Below are 18,245 nucleotides of genomic sequence, written 5' to 3'. Positions count from 1 at the left end.
ATAAAAGTATTTTTCAAAATTAAAAATAATTTAAAAATAAAAACTCATGTAATCGACATCACATCCTTAGAAGGCAAAGACTGTTATTACTCCAATTTTTACAAATTAGCAGACCAAGACATAGAAATGCTAAGGAACCTGCCCCATCACCTATAGCTAACAAGGCTTTTTGGACCAGGCATTCAGGCTCCAGGGACTGTGATTTTAACTGCTACCCTGTACCTCTCTTTCCACTGATATGTGTAAGCAAAGCCACATTATTCCCAGCTTTCTGCTGAGCCCTTCCATGGAGGCCGAAAGGAAGAGAGGACCACGTGACTGCATGAAACACACAAGAAATATTTTATTAACTTCCAGATGGAGAACAGGGTAGAGTACGAACATTTCAGTAGAAATCCATGGCCCTCCTCAGCGAGCCCACGCGGGCACTCGCGGCCCCCCAGTCGTGGTAGCGCCTGTAGTCCCCCGGCCTCAGCAGGTACTGCCGCCCCCGGTAGTTGGGCATCTCGTAGAGGACCCAGGAGCCCTCCAGCACGTGGAAGGAGTGGATCTCACTGAAGTGGAAGCGGTCATGGAGCGAGGGGCAGTCCTCAGTGAGCTCTACCATCTGGCCCCTGTAGTCCTCTCGCTCATAAATCCTGACCCTGTGCGAGCTGGTCTGCGGGTTCAGCAATTAGCAGATGAGGAAAAGTCAGACAACTTAGCCCTTAGCAACCCACCTGAGCCCTCAGCCCAACACACCCCACCAGGGGACTGGGCATTTCTTTTTTCGATATCAAAGGTGACCAAGTTAAAGGAGACTACCAATACCAGGGATGCCGTGTATAGCGGGATAGGTTGTACACGGCAAAACTCAAAAAAACAAAACACAAAAACAAAAACCAACCACCATTCACATAGACCGTGATATAGATGACTATGTGAATGATGCTCCCTAGAGGTTTTTTGGGCGGTTAGGGGGGCACAACCTTGATGAAACACACATGCTGGATCTATTTATGATCGTTCTTAAGTAACAATTTGTATATATGTGTTTTGCTCTTTCCTTCAAAGACTATTGGTGGTCCAGGGTTCTCCTTAGAGGATATAAAAAATAATTAGATATTAAAAAGGCAAACATATCCCTAGCAAAAGGCATTACTTTGAATCTTGATACCGTTAGAATAGGCTAGAGAGAAAGGAAGCCAAATTGCTTTTCCCAAAGCAAGGTGGATTGGTGGCAATTCAGCCCAGGCAATTCTCAGTCTCTTCTGTTTTAAGCCCTGCGTCTCTAACATTTTGAAAAGCAACAACCATCACAAAGATTAGATTTCAGGGGGCGCCTGGGTGGTTCAGCCAGTTAAGTGGCTGACTCTTGATTTCAGCTCAGGTCATGATCTCATGGTTCATGGGTTTGAGCCCCATGCTGACAGTGTGTAGTCTGCTTGGGAGTGTCTCTCTTTGCCCCTTTCTGCTCCTCTCTCTCTCTTAAAACAAATAAATACACTAAAAAAAAAAAAAAAAAGATTAGATTTCAGTTCTCAGCTTTAACATATGTTCCTGCAAAATATAATTTAGGTAATTAATAAAAATGGAAGTTCAAGATCTCGAAGGAGGTCTGCACAGGACAAAGGGAGTATAAAACTTTAGAAAACTGGAAAGTTAGGCTGTTTGTCCTGAGCGAATCCGGTCTCTTTCCTTGAGCTATTGTTCCTTTATGTCCCTTCCCAGAGGGCACCAATTGTCTCACTGTCTTCCTTCTTTCACCACTGAATCCTTCTCAGGAAAGGCTCTCACTAGGATCGTCCTTCAGCTAAAGGAAGGGCTGCTAGGAAGGAATCTTCTTGTTTGTAAAGGACTCACATGTACGTCACGTGGTTTGGTCTCCACAACAGCCCGACCCACGTGGAACAACCATTATAGCCTTTTCTTCTTTTATGAGAGGCTCAGGACTAGAGCTTTCCGTGTGTCATTCGAGAGTCCGGAGGGAAAGCGAAGCCCGGGTTCTCAGGCTCCTCGCGCTAGCCTGGCGCTCAGCAAGGCACGAAACCCTCTGAGGGGGTTTCAAGCGGTGTCAAGTGGTACATTTTCCGCAGGACCCTGTCGTAGTCAGATGAGAGAATCCCTAACCGCGGAATCCCAGGCTGCTGGGGCTTTATTTGGGTAACGGTGGGCTTCGCAGGGGCGGCTGGACTCGACGTTCCTAACAGTAGTATTGGGGGAGGGGTGGCTTGCCTCGTGCTAGGACCCACCTCTCACCCTGGCTCCAGCCTGCGGGCTAGCTGCCTTCACTAGCCCCATTTTACAGATGAAGAAAGAGAGAGAGAGAGAGAGACACACACGCCCGGTAAGTGGCCCCAGGCCACTGGTGGAAAGGTACTGCCGCGTTGCCTCTCACCACCTGTGACACAGACTCTCTGACCTGTGCACGTGGTTTTCCCAGCAGAGGGGAGTCTCATCTTAGCAGAGCAAAATGCACTTGTGAATGAAAAGCATCACCTCGCACACTTTTTCAGGGGTAGGAAACCTCGGAGATACTAACAGAGGAAAGGAGACCAGCGTTCGAGGCAGCGAAGGGAGGCTGCCACCCTGTAGTACGAACACCACGTGAGGAGCACCGGTGTGGCTCCGGGCGCCCCCCCCACCCCCACCCCGGGCCCGGGGGGGGGGCTGGACTCACGTGGGGGATGAGGCGGCAGGAGCGGACCGAGTCGCTGAGGCCCATCCACTGCTGGTAGTCGGGGTAGTCCCCGCGCCGCAGGAAGTACTGGCAGCCCGCGTAGTTGGGCTGCTCGTAGAGCATCCAGCAGCCTCTGTCCACGCGCACCGAGTTGCAGCGGCTGACGTAGGGCTGCAGGTTCGGGTGGTCGCTGCTGCACTCGTAGTGGCGGCCCTGGAAGCCCCGGTCCTCGTAGAAGGTGATCTGCAAGGCAAGGGGAGGAGAGGCTCAGCGGCCTGGCCCCCAGCCCCGCCGCGCGGGGGCCCCTCCCGGCCTGCGGCCGCGCCGGGCTCACCTTCCCCATGGCTGGTGGATGCGGGTCAGTGATGGGCCGCCGGCGCGCGTCTATATAGCACGAGGGCTGCTGCGTTGGCAAGAATAACACAAAAGGGGCCCGCGGGGTGAGGATTGGATTTTCTCTCTCTCTTTTCTATATAATTACGGCGGGGGTGGGGTGGGGGACTTATTGTATGTTTCCTCTTAGACTCTCCAGTGCTTTCGAGTTGATGACCCGCGTTAAAACTGTCCCTTGGTGCCTCTGGGGCCTTTACATGAAGCCTATTTAGGAATTTGGAATTGGGCAAAGGCCCTTAACCGAGTTAATAATTGTAATGAAGTATTTTAGTCATCTTTTAAAATTTCAAAATGATTTCTTTGTGAGTAACAAGGCCTGGTAGCGACTGGGGCTGAGTTCAGCCTGGGCCCCAGCCTGAGGCTGTAGGTTAGAGAGCATTTCCCTGGTGGGAGAATCTGGAACTTGGGGACGGACCTGTCTTCTCCACAGTTCGCTCAAAGTAAGATGGGATTTCCCTCTACGAGGGAGAACGTCTGGGAACCTACAGGCTGACCCGTGGGGACAGCAGGTGCTGCTAACACGTGAGGACGGGGGACAGGGGCTCGGACCCTGAGCCTGCGCTGTGTGGGCACCTGGCCTCCGCTCTGTTCTCTGAGCCGGGAGGGGCCGGGGGTGTCTCTGGCCTTAGCTGGGGTGCCTCAGACAAGGGAACTCTCACTTTGGGAATTCATGAGGTGATTCGCTGGTGGTTACTCACGCTGTAACTTTCTGTTTAACTAATAATTTTGCAAACTAAGTGCTAAGTGAGTTCTAGCAGCTGATAAATACAAGTTAACATGCACATGTAACAAATTAAAAATCCTGCAATTTTACAAAGCTTCTACCTTCTCGACCTTTCCCAGCCCTGAGCAAGCCGTGGTTGCTCTGTAGTTAAGGCTCGGACTCCTCCAAGACCCTCACTCACCTCTACCCCTGGTGGCTCCTGGGGCTCAGCTCTCTTTGGGGCAGAGTTTCTCAGACTCACACCGTTTCGGCATTTGGGGTCAAAAAATTCTGTGGTGCGGTAGTTGTCCTGTCCCTTTAAGGATGCTTAACCACATCCCTGGCATCAACCCACAAGATAGTAGTAAGTTTTGACAACCAAAAATATCTGGAGACATTGGAAATGTTCCTTGGGGACCAAAATCAACACTGGTTGAAAAACACTGCTTTATTTTTTTAAATGTTTACTTATTTTTTGAGACACAGAGACAGAGTGCAAGCAGGGTAAGGGCAGAGAGACACAGAATCTGAGCCATCGGCACAGAGCCCAACGTAGGGTTCAAACTCACAAACTGTGAGACCATGACCAGAGCTGAAGTCGGAGGCTTAACTGACTGAGCCACCCAGGCGCCCTGAAAACCACTGTTTTCGAAGAAGCTGTTCCTCAGCTTGATACAACCTGATACACCCTATCTCATTCCTTAGTTTGGGTTGTTGTGACCTAAGTCTGATGATAAAAAATTTGTTTTCCCGGAACAAATTTCATTAGATGCACACAAGTTTAATAAGCCTTATTCACATTCTTTTTTTTTTCACAAAAAATTTGGAAACTATAGAGAAACATTTAAAACCATAGTCCTGTGTTTAAAAAAAAAAAAAAAGCACTATTAATATGTATTTTAAACCTTCTCTTCAGTTCTGCAAGTGAAAGAGTTCTAAAGACCCGCCGCACAACAATATGTATATAGCTAACACTACTGCACTATATGGGTAAAAATGGTTAAAATGGTAAAAAAAAAAAAAGATACCTTTGCTCATCCCCCATTTACTTTTCACTTCTTTGATCTAATAGTTTCATCTCTAAGAATTTGTCCAAAGGAAATAAATGTACATGCAAACATTATATATAGTGATTTTAACAGACCATTGTTTACAATATAAAAAAAGATACAAATGAAATTCCCAAAATACGGCATTATTTAGGTAAATTATAGAACATCTGTCTGACAAGATGCTAGTCAGCTACCAAAAATCATGTTTTCAAGGAATTTATTTGAGGACATGGAAAACGCCTACCATATGTTGTCTTTTTTGTAATTTTTAAAAAAATGTTTATTTTTGAAACAGAGAGTGAGTGAGCATGTGAGTACAGATGGGGGAGGGGCAGAGAGAAAGGGAGACACAGAAATTGAAGCAGGCCCCAGGCTCCAAGATGTCAGCACAGAGCCTGACACGGGGCTCAAACTCACAAACTGCAAGATCATGACCTGAACAAAGTCAGATGCTTAACCCACTGAGCCACCCAGGCACCCCACCATATGTTAAGCCTTTTCATTTTTTTTTAAAAATTTTTTAATATTTTTATTTATTTCTAGGACAGAGAGAGAGACAACGTGAGCAGGGGAGGGTCAGAGAGAGAGGGAGATACAGACTCTGAAATTGGCTCCAGGCTCTGAGCTGGCAGTCAGCACAGAGCCCGACGCAGGGCTCAAACCCACGAACCGCGAGATCATGACCTAAGCGAAAGTCGGCCGCTTAACCGACTAAGCCACCCAGGCGCCCCTGTTAAGCATTTTTAAAGTAAGTATATTATACACTGAAAAATAAAAAATATTGCTGAAGGAAAGAAGATATAAATAAATGGAAACACATCATGTGTTTATGGATTGGAAGAATCAGTATTGTTCAGATATCAATACAACCCAAAGTGACCTACAGATTGAATGCAGTCCTTATTAAAATTCCAATAATGTTTATTCAGAAATAAAAAAATCCCTCCTAAATTTCACATTGAATCTCAAGGAACCCTAAAACCCCAAAAGAATCTTGAAAAAGAAGAACAGAGCTAGAGAACTTGAATTTTCTGATTTTAAAACATACACAAAACCACCGTGATGCAAACAGTGTGGTGGCATAATGAGAGATACACGGACCAGTGGATGAGAATAAAAGACTCAGAAACAAAGCCTTCCCTATGTGGTCAACTGAATTTTGACAAGGTTGGCAAGACAATTCACTGGAAAAGGGGAGGTCTTTTTAACAAATGGTACTGGGAAAAATGAATACCCACATGCAAAAGAATAAAGTTGGACCCTTACCTTACACCATATGAAAAACTAACTCAAAATGGATTAAGTGTAAGAACTGAAACCATAAAACTCTTCAAGGAGAACATAGGGGAAACCTCTCATGACACTGAATTGGGCAATGATTTCTTGAATGTGACACTAGAGCATGGGCAATAGGTAAACTGAACTTGATCAAAATAAAAACTTCTGTGCAACAAAGGAGTGAAAGATCATGGAATGTGAGAAAAGATTTGCAAATAATATATCTGATAAGACATGATATCCAGTTTATAAAGAACTCCTATAACTCATCAACAACAAGCAAAAAGCAAAAACCAAAACCAAAACCCCAATTTTTAATAAAAGGATAGGAACAGACATTTCTCCAAAGAACAATAATCATATAAAAAGATGCTAATCATTGGGGAAATGCAATCAAAATTACAATGACCTACTATTTCATATCTGTAAGGATGGCTCCTATAATAAACAATAAGAAAAAAGAAAATAACAACCGTTGGTGAGGATGTGGAAAAATTGGAAATGGTGTGCATGGCTAGCGAGAATGTAAAATGGCACTGTGGAAGACAGTTTGGAGGTTCCTCAAAAAAGTGAAACATCTAATTACTAGATGACCCAGTAATATCCCTTCTATGCATACACCCAAAGTAGATGAAAACAGGGACTCAAACAGATTATTTGTACACCCATGTTCATAGCAGCATTATTTACAAGCCAAAAGATGGAAACAACCCAAATACTTGCTGAGGGATGAATGGATGAAAAACATGTGGTATATGCATTGAATGGAATATTATTCAGCCTTAAAAAGGAATGAAATTCTGACAAATGCCACAACATGGACAAACCTTAAGAACATTGTGCTAAATGAAATGAGCCAGACAGGATGACTATTGTATGATTCCATTTATTTGAGGCACATATAACAGTCAGATTGATGGAGACAGAAAGCAGAACAGAGGCTACCAGGGGCTGCAGGGAAGTGGGAATGGGGAGTCAGTGTTTCATGAGCACAGAGTTTCAGTTTGGGATGATGACAAAGCTCTGGAAATGAAGAGTGCTGATGTTTGCACAACATTCTGAATGTGCTTTGTGCCACTGAATTGAACACTTAAAAGGGGTTATAATGGTAAATTTTATGTTATATATATTTTACCACAATTTAAAACATATTTCATGAGCAAAATGACAAAAATATATCTATATTAATTTGATTAATATTAACTTCTTGATAATTCTACTGAGATTGTAATAAAACATTAAATTCTAGGGATTAAAGGGAATTAACCAGCATTTAAAACAGATTTTATTTTAACTTATAGTATTCTCACTTCATAACAAGAAATAAAAAAATAATGGATATAATTAATGTCTTAAAATTTTTTTTTATTAGTACCTTCCCCTCCTCAGGCTTCCTTCTTCTTTCTCCCTTTACTCTTTCCATTCTGATTACCTTCTATCACCAAAGCTTATACTCAAGAACCTGATAACATTTCAAGGTCCTCTTTAATCCTGGGAATTTGTGCTCTGGGCACAATTGTGTTGTAAGCAAAGATGGTTGGGTGCTCGCCTTCACCCAACCTTCCTTGTATGGTGTCCAGTGGTACCTAGCAGCTTTCCTGTGGTTACCAGTGATACCAGCTTCAGGATGATGCAGGTGCTAAATATGGTGGGAGACAGACAAAACCCGGGGCCCTGATGACACTGCTGAGCTGCTGAATCAACCATCCCTAAATCCTGTGCTGTCCTAGGACTTCCTGTCACATGAGCTACTAGGTTCCCATATCGCTCATCCATTTGATAGGAGACTTCTGCTATTTCCAGTCTAATGCTTCTGAAATGATTCAGATGCATTTTTTGCTGAGAGATTACGATGAATTTGGAGCTTTGGTGAGCTTTGCTCACCAGGGGGAAGGTGGGGAAGAGTAATTCAGGTATGGAAAGGATGTGAGCAAAGAGATATGAAAATGCTTGGTGTGCTTGGAGGACTCAGGTGGGCCAGGGGGGTCAGGTAATAGGAGATGAAGTACATGGGCTGGATCTAGGTTCTTATAAGAATTTTTTCCTGTGGATGGTGGAGAAATATCAAAGATTTTTAAGCAGGAAAATGACTTGATCGGATCAGTCTTTGAATATACACGCCATTCCTCCTTTCTAAAATTCTAGCGGGGCACTTGGGTGGCTTAGTCAGTTGGGCATCTGACTTCAGCTCAGGTCATGATCTCGTGGCTTGTGGGTTCGAGCCCCACTTCAGACTCTGTGCTGACAGCTCAGAGCCTAGAGCCTGCTTTGGATTCTGTGTCTCCCTTTCTCTCTCTGTGTCCCTCCCTTGCTCATACTATGTGTGTCTCTTTCTCAAAAGTAAGTAAATAAGTAAGTAAGTAAATACATAAGTATATAAATGAAATTCTAGCAACGAGAGCACAAGGCAGAGCAGAAAGTAGAACAACTGATGTAAGTGAATGCACCCAAAATGTTGACAGCCTTGAGTAGAAGAAAAAGGTGGAGGAAGGACAAATTAGTTCTCTGCTTGAACTGAGACATCCATCTTCTCTTGCCCTCAGACTCCAGCTCTCCTGGTTCTCAGGCCTTTGGACTCAGACAGACTTATAATATAGCACCAGCTTTCCTGGCTCTCTAGCTTACAGATCATGGGGCTTCTCAGTCACCGCTGGAGGGCCAATACGTACCATAAGTCTCAAATTCTCTACATATATCCCATTAGTTCTGTTCTCCGGAGAGCCCGACTAATCGACGTGGCTTCAAGGGCTTGACCACGTTAAGGCCAGCATTTCTGAAACTGTGGCATTTCCCCTGCACTTGTTCCCTCTTGGGTGTGAAATGCCTGAAAGAGGAAGGAACTGTGGCACCAGGGGCAGCCTCTCCTTTTCATCAGGAAGGCAAATGTTTTTCCAGAACCATCTCTTCTCTGTCCATCAGCATTCTTTCACTTATGTTTCCTTGTCCAGAGAATGTCACGTGACAGCATCAGTTAGCAAGAGAGTCTCCCAGAGATTCATGAACTCAATGTGTATGTAGAGTTCAGGGGATTCAAAAACCTGAAGCCCACTGTGGGAGCCTAGGGTCAAGATCCCTATGTGCATGTGTGTTTGTGTGTTTTCAGAACCCCTGCTTTGAAAAGTGGGTCCCACTATCTCTGAACCTCAGCTTTTACATCCTCACACCTGAGAGAAAAACTGAAATCTAAATAGATTTTTAATAATCTGTTTTGAAGCAACAGCGTGTTTAAAGACCAGAGAATCACATGATATAATGTATTGTAAAAATACTTTGCAAATTGTAAAGGTCTACTTAACATAAAGGCACGTTTTTATTGTGAGAGGTGTGTTTTGTTTGTTATGGATCACACGTCTCGGTTTCCACTTGCACTGTGTGGGTGTGTGTATGTGTGTGTGAGTAAATAAAATCATAAAATAAGAGGAGGACAAAAGAAAAACACGAGCAAACCAATGCCAGAAACACACAGAAAATATTTTATTAGCTTCCAGATGGAGAATAAGGTAGAGTAAAAATATTTCAATAGAAATCCATGACTCTCCTCAGCGAGCCCACGCGGGCACTCGTGGCCCCCCAGTCGTGGTAGCGCCTGTAGTCCCCGGGCCTCAGCAGGTACTGCCGCCCTCGGTAGTTGGGTAACTCGTAGAGGACCCAGGAGCCCTCCAGCACGTGGAGTGAGTAGATTTCACTGAAGTGCAAGCGGTCTTGAAGAGAGGGGCAGTCCTCAGTGAGCTCTACCATCTGGCCTCTATAATCTTCCCTCTCATAGAGCCTGATCCTGTGCGAGCCAGCCTGGCCCATCCAGAGATGGAAAGAGGAGAAAAGCAAACCATGAAATGGATGTAACACATTCAGACAGTCCAGCTCAAGCCATTTTGAAATATAGGATAAACCCTAACTAATTCTCCATATCTATGTACTCTCCATTTTCAAAGGTGGAGATCCAGTACATTTTCAAGACCATAAAGTGTGACAGAAAGAATTAAGAATGAAATTTCACTCTTTCTATATTCAAATATTTCCCAGGATAAACGACTAACCATACTCAGCATACCCCACCAGAGAGAAGCCCAAACCTTTAACAGCTTATTACAATTTTTGCCATTTTGGAGACATAATGTTAATTTTTCAAGCAGCTGTATTTGAACAGTAAAGGTACTCTGTGAAATGAATGACCTTGCATTGTGTTTGAAATAAATCTTGGAAAAATCACCAAGGACTTGGATATTTCCATTTCTGTAGAAAGCAAAGTTCAACATCTTAAGTCTTTCAGAAATAATTGATTCTCATTGAATCATTAATGAATTGAATAAGGAAAAATGAGAAAGAAAAATCGATAAGCTCAAGGACTAATTTTTCAAAAACCTTAGTGTTTCAAAAACACATATCTGAAATATACATGCATAAAATTTCCTCTGTGTTTCTCTCCATTGAGAGAAAGTACTTTTATTTGTACGGTTCGGTAAACCAAAATATGCAAGTGGGGAGCAAAAAGAGAAAAGTCTTTTAAAAATTAGCCCTTGTAAAAGTTTCCTTTACAACTCCTCTCTGCTCTGTGACTACCATATATTCTAGCACTTAATTACTCTTCTATGGAATATTAGTGCTTTTTCTACAACTCCATCGTAGGTCATTCCAGGACGGGACCTATAGCTCGTACATGTCCAGGCCAGCCAACACATTCTTACCCAATATATATCTGTGGATTCATTGGTGCCTGGGTAGCACTTTGCTTCTGTCTGGGGCAAACTACATTGAGCTACTCTACCATAACTGGTCTTTTGTCCAAACTCAATCATTCTTGATAAGATGATCACTACTCCCAATGCTTAGCCTTTGCTGGAAACGACCCGTCCTGTGTCCTGTCTTGGAGCTGGACTCACGTGGGGGATGAGGCGGCAGGAGCGGACCGAGTCGCTGAGGCCCATCCACTGCTGGTAGTCGGGGTAGTCCCCGCGCCGCAGGAAGTACTGGCAGCCCGTGTAGTTGGGCTGCTCGTAGAGCATCCAGCAGCCACTGTCCACGCGCACCGAGTTGCAGCGGCTGACGTAGGGCTGCAGGTTGGAGTGGTCGCTGCTGCACTCATAGTGGTGGCCCTGGAAGCCCCGGTCCTCGTAGAAGGTGATCTGCAAGGCAAGGGGAGGAGAGGCTCAGCGGCCTGGCCCCCAGCCCCGCAGTGCGGGGGCCCCTCCTGGCCTGCGGCCGCGCCGGGCTCACCTTCCCCATGGCTGGTGGATGCGGGTCAGTGATGGGCCGCCGGCGTGCGCGTCTATATAGCACGAGGGCTGCTGCGTTGGCAAGAACAACACAAAAGGGGCCCGCGGGGTGAGGAGGGGCTCATTGTGCTCTTTTTTCTCTTTGCTGTCATAGTCCACGGGGCTCATTGTGGGTTTTGGTCCCATTCTCTCTGGAGTATTCGGGTTGCTATCACTGGCTGATGCTATTGAGACCGTTTGGAAAAAAAAAAAAAAGTAATTTGGAACACTGTTGATATAATAATAGAAATAGAGCTTCAGCCATTTTATATATAGCGTGTCCTTTTATTTGTACAGGTTGGGGGAAAACAACAAAATGTAACTGAAGGCCCCAAAAAAAAGCAGAGTCTTAATATGGTAAATATATAATTAATCTGCAAGAACTATCATACGACGTATGTGCCACAATATTGAATACTAATTGTGAATGGGAAGAGCATGAGCTTGGCTGAATGTTGAAAATTTCAAAGGAGTTCTTGAAGAGAATTTTCTTATTAAAGGGTGTACGTTTTTGGAATGTTTTATCAGGGGAACTCACAAAACTTCAGATTTGCAGGTATGCCAAACAACATGAACATCAACAGGAAACAGGAGGAACACATCAGCAAGCACAGATCTGAGGTATCTGTTAGAATTTGTTAGAGTCCTGTCTAGAGTTAGACAGGATTACATGTTTCAGCGTGGCTGACTGTAATTCAAAAGAGAGAACAGTTTTAAGAGGCTTCATCTCAGAAAGAAGAATGAAAAGAGAAATTTCTAAGTTGGAGGACATAAGAAAAGGCTAAAACACAAAAATTTATGACCTCTCAGGTTATTATACAGGAAAACCCAATTCCTAAGAAACCCATTACTGGGATGAATCCCGATACACCTTTTTCTTTGGGGAACAAAGTACACAAAGCTTTTGACTCAAAGGAGATTAACTGCGTGAACACAAAAAGAAGCTATAGCTAAAATGGTGTGGGGAGAGGAAGGAATAAATTTGGAAGCTGAGGCTCTAGGAAGACTTTAGAAAGTATTTATTAGCCTGGAAGAGAATAGTTTGATGGACTGGAAAGAGCACTGGAGTGGAAGATGACCTATGCTTTTAACCTCTTTCATGTTCAAAGAATTGTTCACAGTCCTCTGTTGTCTCCTGGAAATACTTTGTCTTGACTTTGGGTCATAAGTCTTTGTAAGTCGGTATTTATGAATTAAACACCAACTATGCACAACATGATGATTTCCGTTCTTGTTAGCCACTATATAAAGGCATATGTTTGCAAAATTAGTTCTCTTTACAGAGTGGAAAAATAAGCAGCCAGAATCAACAGAATAAAAAGTCATCATTTTAATCAAACATTTAAAAATTAATAATGAACAAAGTAAAAAGTTTAAAATTGTTGTTTTGCTCAGTGTTGTTTCTGCGGGGAGAGTGTTTAGAGATGAAAACGGTAGAACATGAGAAAGAAGCAAATGCAGAACCCCAGGGAACACCCAGAGGAGCATGGTGGGGGTGGGCTGTGGGGACCACACCACACCGGACATGCAGTTACAAATTTCTGATACATCTGGAGGACCAAACCAAGAGACTTGGGTTTGGTATTTTCCTTGACTAGGAAGAGTAAAGGGTTTATTTCAGCCCAGGGAAACAAGGAAAAAGAAAAAAACAAAAACCAAAAAACAACTCATAGTTTTCACAGAGCTGAAAAGTGATTGGCTTGGCTCAAATGTGGCTTGATTTTAATGCTCTATAGAGAATTCCAGGATTGACACATGTGTGTCAGAACGAACTGCACTTAGTGTGCTAAGTGAACATAAGCTGAGATTTGAGAGTCCTCGCTCCTATGGCACTGAAGCAGAGATCTGTACGAGTTGCTGGGGATGACCAATGGGGATCGTCCTTAGAGGGAGAATAAGAGATGAGAATCAGGCCCCCTCAATCCTGAACTCTAGCCTGGGAAGTAACCTTTTGTCACTCCCGAAATATTCAGGTGGTTTCAAACAAAGGTGAAGGCAAAAGAAGACGAATTCAGGTTAGAATTTTGCTGTGTGCAGGGTCAAAGATTTTTGTAGCCGCTGTAAATGTCAGTCTACAAAATGAAGTATGTGAGAAGTATCCCTTTCCCTATTTTCTATAGCTCCAAATATTTCATGAATCTAAGTCTTATTTCACTAGGATGGACAGAAAATTGAACTGTAGTCATTGCTGGGGTTCATCTCCTCACTTTCCCAGGCTCCATGGTTGGGTTCTGTGGGCATTTTATGGCCGTATTGGGTGCACTGGGATGTCCCGCGTTGCCCATCAGTGGTGGCTCCCTCCAGCTTTCCTGCCAGCGTGGAGATGAGCATTGTAGCCCCGAGGGCTGTGGGAATGGGAATGTGTTTTATTTGGCCAGCACAATGTTTAGATGTTGTTTCATGATGCTTTAGGTTGGTTTGCACAATCCATAGCTCCTTATACTCTTCATCACTCCTTGTTGTCTTATATGAAGTTGTTTTATTTATTTACATCACTTCTCGGGCCCTTGAGGGCATTGAGCTGCAACCTCAAACAAGAGTTTTCAAAGTCTGCTCAGTTTTTGCCAGATGTCAACGCTATACATCAGAGCAAACCCCCAAGCATTCTGCCTTGGTCTGAGCCATAATTTACTAGGCGCTTGTGTATCTTGGGGTATTAAAGCATCCTTTGTAAGTGTCCCTTCTTTTATAATATGATATATGAAGAGATGGTGTTTAGTTTTACAATTTTGCTGTTTTGTTTTAAATTTTAGGTGTCCTTGTGTGGCAAAAAAAAAAAAAAGATTGGCAATCTTATGTTGGTCTCTGAAGAAAACCAGGCTGGGAAATCTAAACTACTGAGAATCATTTGATTTGATATCATGAGTTGAGCCATTTGGTGTCATGAGAAACAATATTATTTCATTTATTTACCCTAGAAATTTGTCTTTGGATGACTTTAAAGTACTAAATAAAAGTACTTGATAAACAAAAGTGATTATATATGTATTATTTAGTACTTGAGAAGTACTTGACTTTAAAAAGTGATTACATACTTTTTGTTTAGTGTAAGCATTTCATACTTCCGGGTAGAGCTCTGTGGGGGTAGGGACAGTGGCTTTCATTTGTTCGGGTTGTTTCTTCATCCCCAGTACGAACATATGGCAGGTGCTTAGAAAATACACCACCTATGGCAGGTGCTTAGAAAATGATGAAGATACTAAAAGAAGTTAGGATCTTTGGCTGGCTAATAATTGGGCAGAGTCTATTAAAATTAAAAATAACTTGTGCTTTGATTGGACAGTCTGATTTTCTAGGTCTCTATCCTCCAAAAGTTATAGCAAGTCTTGATAAAGGTATGTGTACAATGATATTCCTTGCAGCCTTCCTTGTAAAAGGAACGTTGGACAAGCCCAGTCACCAATGGATAAATGGTAAAATAATGTAGAGGGTCTTTAAATAATGGAACACATTGCAGTTATTAAACAGAATAAGGTACGTATCTAGATCTATGTCTGTATCATTTTTCATGGTAGAAGTTGCAGACTAATATGTACAGTACATACATATGATGATTCCATATGTACAAGTAAGTAAATAAATAAAACCATGTGTTTCATGAGGTGTCAATATAAACAAGGAAGGAAGAAATTCAGGAAAGATGCCCATCAAGTGTAAAGAATGGTTAACAATAAGAAGTGGGATCAGAAAGACCCCCTCTACTTCTTCTTTATAGAATTTGTAAAATAGTAGGATTACAGGAGGCTTTCTCTTTGGAGGGAACATTTTAACAATAAACCAATTCTCTACTAATGAAAAGATTTTCAAAAAATTTATTAACACGAAAGGCTTTACTTGTAAGCAAGCAGCTTTTACTTCAGTCAAAGTCTATTTAAAATATTTACATATATCTCATTAATTTACTTGCACTAGCTGCACTTCATGTAGGGTTTGGCCCAGGGGATATACTGGCCAAGAAGTGCACCGGGGTCAGGAGCCATTTTAGAAAAGGAAGGGGAATCTTTGACCCGTCCAAAAATATGGCAATGTCCAATGGCAGCATTGACATCAGTTATGTAATACTGTGCTCGAAAGCAAACAATTCTACAATTCCTTATGTAGCCTAATCAGGATTTTTGACAAGTGGGCTTCTCTTCACTCTTCATCTGTGACCTGCTATGGCTTCCACTCACCTGCTGGGTCAGAAGGAAACCCCTGAAATGCTGCTTCTCAAGGCCCTCAAGTGAATGCTTCCCTCCTCACCAGTCACCCTCTCCCATTTTTCTACGTTGACCTCCCTTTTTTAGACAGGCTTCCTCCTCCCTCCACCCTCACTTCTGAGCCCTTTCCAGACTCATTCTACCTTGAAGTGCTTCTAGAACTGACCCCTCACCACCTATTCACTCCGCAGCCTTTAACAAGGAGCCTTTACAGGTAAATCAATCGGCACACCATGAAAGAAAAACAGAAGTCAGCAATTGCCAACAATACAGACTAAATACTTTATTAGGTTCCAAACTGAGAAAATAGTAGTGTGCACCTATTTTAGTATAAATCCACCACCCTCCGCAAGGCGCCTGCCTTAGCATCCACGGCTCCCCAGTCGTGGTACCGCCTATATTCTTGGGGCCTCAGCAGGTACTGCCGCCCCTGGTAGTTGGGCATCTCATAGAGGACCCAGCATCCCTCCAGCACGTGGAGGGAGCGGACCTCACTCAGGTGGAAGCGGTCCTGGATGCAGGGGCAGTCTTCGCTCAGCTCCATCATGAGGCCTTTGTGGTCCTCTCTCTCATACAGCCGCAGCCTGTGGGAGCTCGTCTGCTTGGTTCACAAAGACAAGGAGTGGAAGAGGCAACCAAACAACAGATGAATTTGGTAGGTTGGGGCATGGGATTACCAGTGAGACTCTGAGATTGCTGTGTATGCTGTGGATAGCTCTGTGTTCTACCAGCATTTAATAAATATTTGTGTATTCATTTTTTATTTCGTATGTAGGAGATGTAAATTTTAAGAGGGTCAAAGTCTGGGTTAGAACACATCAAAGATGGGGCGCCTGGGTGGCTTAGTCGGTTAAGCATCCGACTTTCGCTTGGGTCATGATCTCGCGGTTCGTGGGTTCGAGCCCCGTGTCGGGCTCTGTGCTGACTGCCAGCTCAGAGCCTGGAGCCTGTTTCAGTCTGTGACTCCCTCTCTCTCTGACCCTCCCCTGCTCATGCTGNAGTCTGTGACTCCCTCTCTCTCTGACCCTCCCCTGCTCATGCTGTCTCTCTCTCTCTCTCCTAGAAATAAAATAAAAAACATTAAAAAAAAGTTTAAAAAAAAAAAAAGAACACATCAAAGATTCAAGTATCTTGACTCCTAACTCCCTAATTTCCACTGATTCCTAGGTGGAAGTCAAACGTACATTTTGGGGAAAAATGTAAAGTGTTTTGACTAGTGTTATTTTAAGATGAGTATTGTCTCCCCAATTTACATACATATAAATTTACAACTAAAGTTGGGCTTTTAAAATCATATACTTCAGTGAAAATTGGTGTAAATAGTCACTTGGAACCAGAATTCAACTGCCTTTCCAGATTAAGGGCAATTACCTTCTCCAGAGTTGAACACAAACTTTAAATCGCCTGTATTCACGATACAGTTTCAATTTTTACAAGTCTGTAGTGGAACCTATCTAACTCATTCATCGTCAGTTTTTTACTATTAGTAAAACTTACAATTTTATAATTTAAAATTTTTTAAATTAATTTGTTCGAAATACTACCTTCTTACGTCTAGCCAGCTTCCCATTTGCCACTTTCATTCTATATCCCAGTATGATATTACATTTGTTTCAGACTACTTTGTAATTGACATAATGGTAGCAAAAATTAATTATAAGACTGACTCTTCCCATGCATCAATTCTTCTTGTATTCTCTGCTGTTTCCGTGCGTTTATCTAGCTGGCGTTAGTCAGTAGAAAGTCCACTCCACCCTTCCCTGTTTGTAAAAGAAAACCTGCCTCACGGCTAACCCTTCCCCCCGCCTCCCCCCCGCCCCCCAACACCGTTCAATAATCCAGTGAGAACACTAAGGCAGCGTGATGGAAATCAGGTGGAACTCACCTGGGGGATGAGACAGCAGGAGCGGATGGAGTCGCTGAGGCCCATCCACTGCTGGTAGTCGGGGTAGTCCCCGCGCCGCAGGAAGTACTGGTGGCCTTGGTAGTTGGGGCGCTCATAGAGCATCCAGCAGCCGCTGTCCACACGGATGGAGTTGCAGCGGCTGAAATAGGGCTGCAGGTTAGGGCAGTCGCTGCTGCACTCGTAGCAGCGGCCCTGGAAGCCCCGGTCCTCGTAGAAGGTGATCTGCAAAATGGAAGAATAATTCCGAATTAAATCAGTTGCTCCCAACAGATCTGGTATAGAGGCATTTTTCTCTTTTTCTTTAACTTGTAGCCTGCTCACCTTTCCCATGGCTGGTTGACACGGATGGGCAAGTTCAGTGCGCTGGGCCGGCAGCGCCGCGGGTATATATAGCCAGGCTGCTGCTGCGTTGGCAAGAACAACACAAAAGGGGCCCCCGGGGGTGAGTAAGGGGATTTTATGGATCCCTTTTACACGCTGCATTCAGTGGAAATGCCTGTAGAGTTTGCCCTCATTCTCTGGTATATTCCAACGCTGTTCTGAATGTGTCCTGGTTGAGTCCCTAGAGTTGCTTTTATGTGGATTCTTAGTATTTTCTAAATTTATCAGCACATCAGTCTGAACTTTTGACCTGAAATTCATGTCTCTACAGATATGATTCAATTATGCTCCATGTAGTTTTTGCGGGAAAACCTACGTCTTTACAGAAGTGCCCGACTCTTCCAGGGGCTGTCTGCAGCGTAGAATGCCGCAAGCGTGGACTAATTTTCCTTGATGACAGAAGCCACTGTAACTTAACATTT

The 18,245-nt window shown here is 43.6% G+C and overlaps 3 protein-coding genes across 4 annotated transcripts; all 3 read right to left on the bottom strand.

The window, feature by feature from the left end:
- Positions 1-385: 385 nt before the first annotated feature.
- Positions 386-3,002, bottom strand: LOC120237381 (gamma-crystallin E-like). Its single transcript, XM_039240656.1, has 3 exons — positions 2,994-3,002; positions 2,660-2,902; positions 386-658 (listed from the first exon to the last, which is right to left on the bottom strand). The coding sequence occupies exons 1-3, from the start codon at positions 3,000-3,002 to the stop codon at positions 386-388; spliced, it is 525 nt and encodes a 174-aa protein (XP_039096587.1).
- A 6,599-nt stretch (positions 3,003-9,601) lies between these two features.
- On the bottom strand, positions 9,602-11,308 carry LOC120237383 (gamma-crystallin D). The gene is made up of 3 exons (XM_039240660.1): positions 11,300-11,308; positions 10,966-11,208; positions 9,602-9,874 (listed from the first exon to the last, which is right to left on the bottom strand). Exons 1-3 carry the CDS (start codon positions 11,306-11,308, stop codon positions 9,602-9,604), a joined length of 525 nt encoding a protein of 174 aa, XP_039096591.1.
- A 4,553-nt stretch (positions 11,309-15,861) lies between these two features.
- LOC120237382 (gamma-crystallin C) lies at positions 15,862-17,772 on the bottom strand. 2 transcript variants are annotated; one of them, XM_039240658.1, is made up of 3 exons: positions 17,764-17,772; positions 17,422-17,664; positions 15,862-16,137 (listed from the first exon to the last, which is right to left on the bottom strand). In XM_039240658.1, exons 1-3 carry the CDS (start codon positions 17,770-17,772, stop codon positions 15,862-15,864), a joined length of 528 nt encoding a protein of 175 aa, XP_039096589.1. The 2 variants fall into 2 exon arrangements, with proteins under 2 accessions (XP_039096589.1, XP_039096590.1); XM_039240659.1 differs by having other exon boundaries at positions 15,862-16,134.
- Positions 17,773-18,245: the final 473 nt, after the last annotated feature.

This window comes from Hyaena hyaena, unplaced genomic scaffold (genome assembly GCF_003009895.1).
Source record: "Hyaena hyaena isolate Hyena2069 unplaced genomic scaffold, ASM300989v1 scaffold_180, whole genome shotgun sequence".
NCBI classification, from domain to species: domain Eukaryota; kingdom Metazoa; phylum Chordata; class Mammalia; order Carnivora; family Hyaenidae; genus Hyaena; species Hyaena hyaena.
Note: the sequence above shows the minus strand (reverse complement) of the source record. Positions and strands in the feature narration are given on the sequence as shown.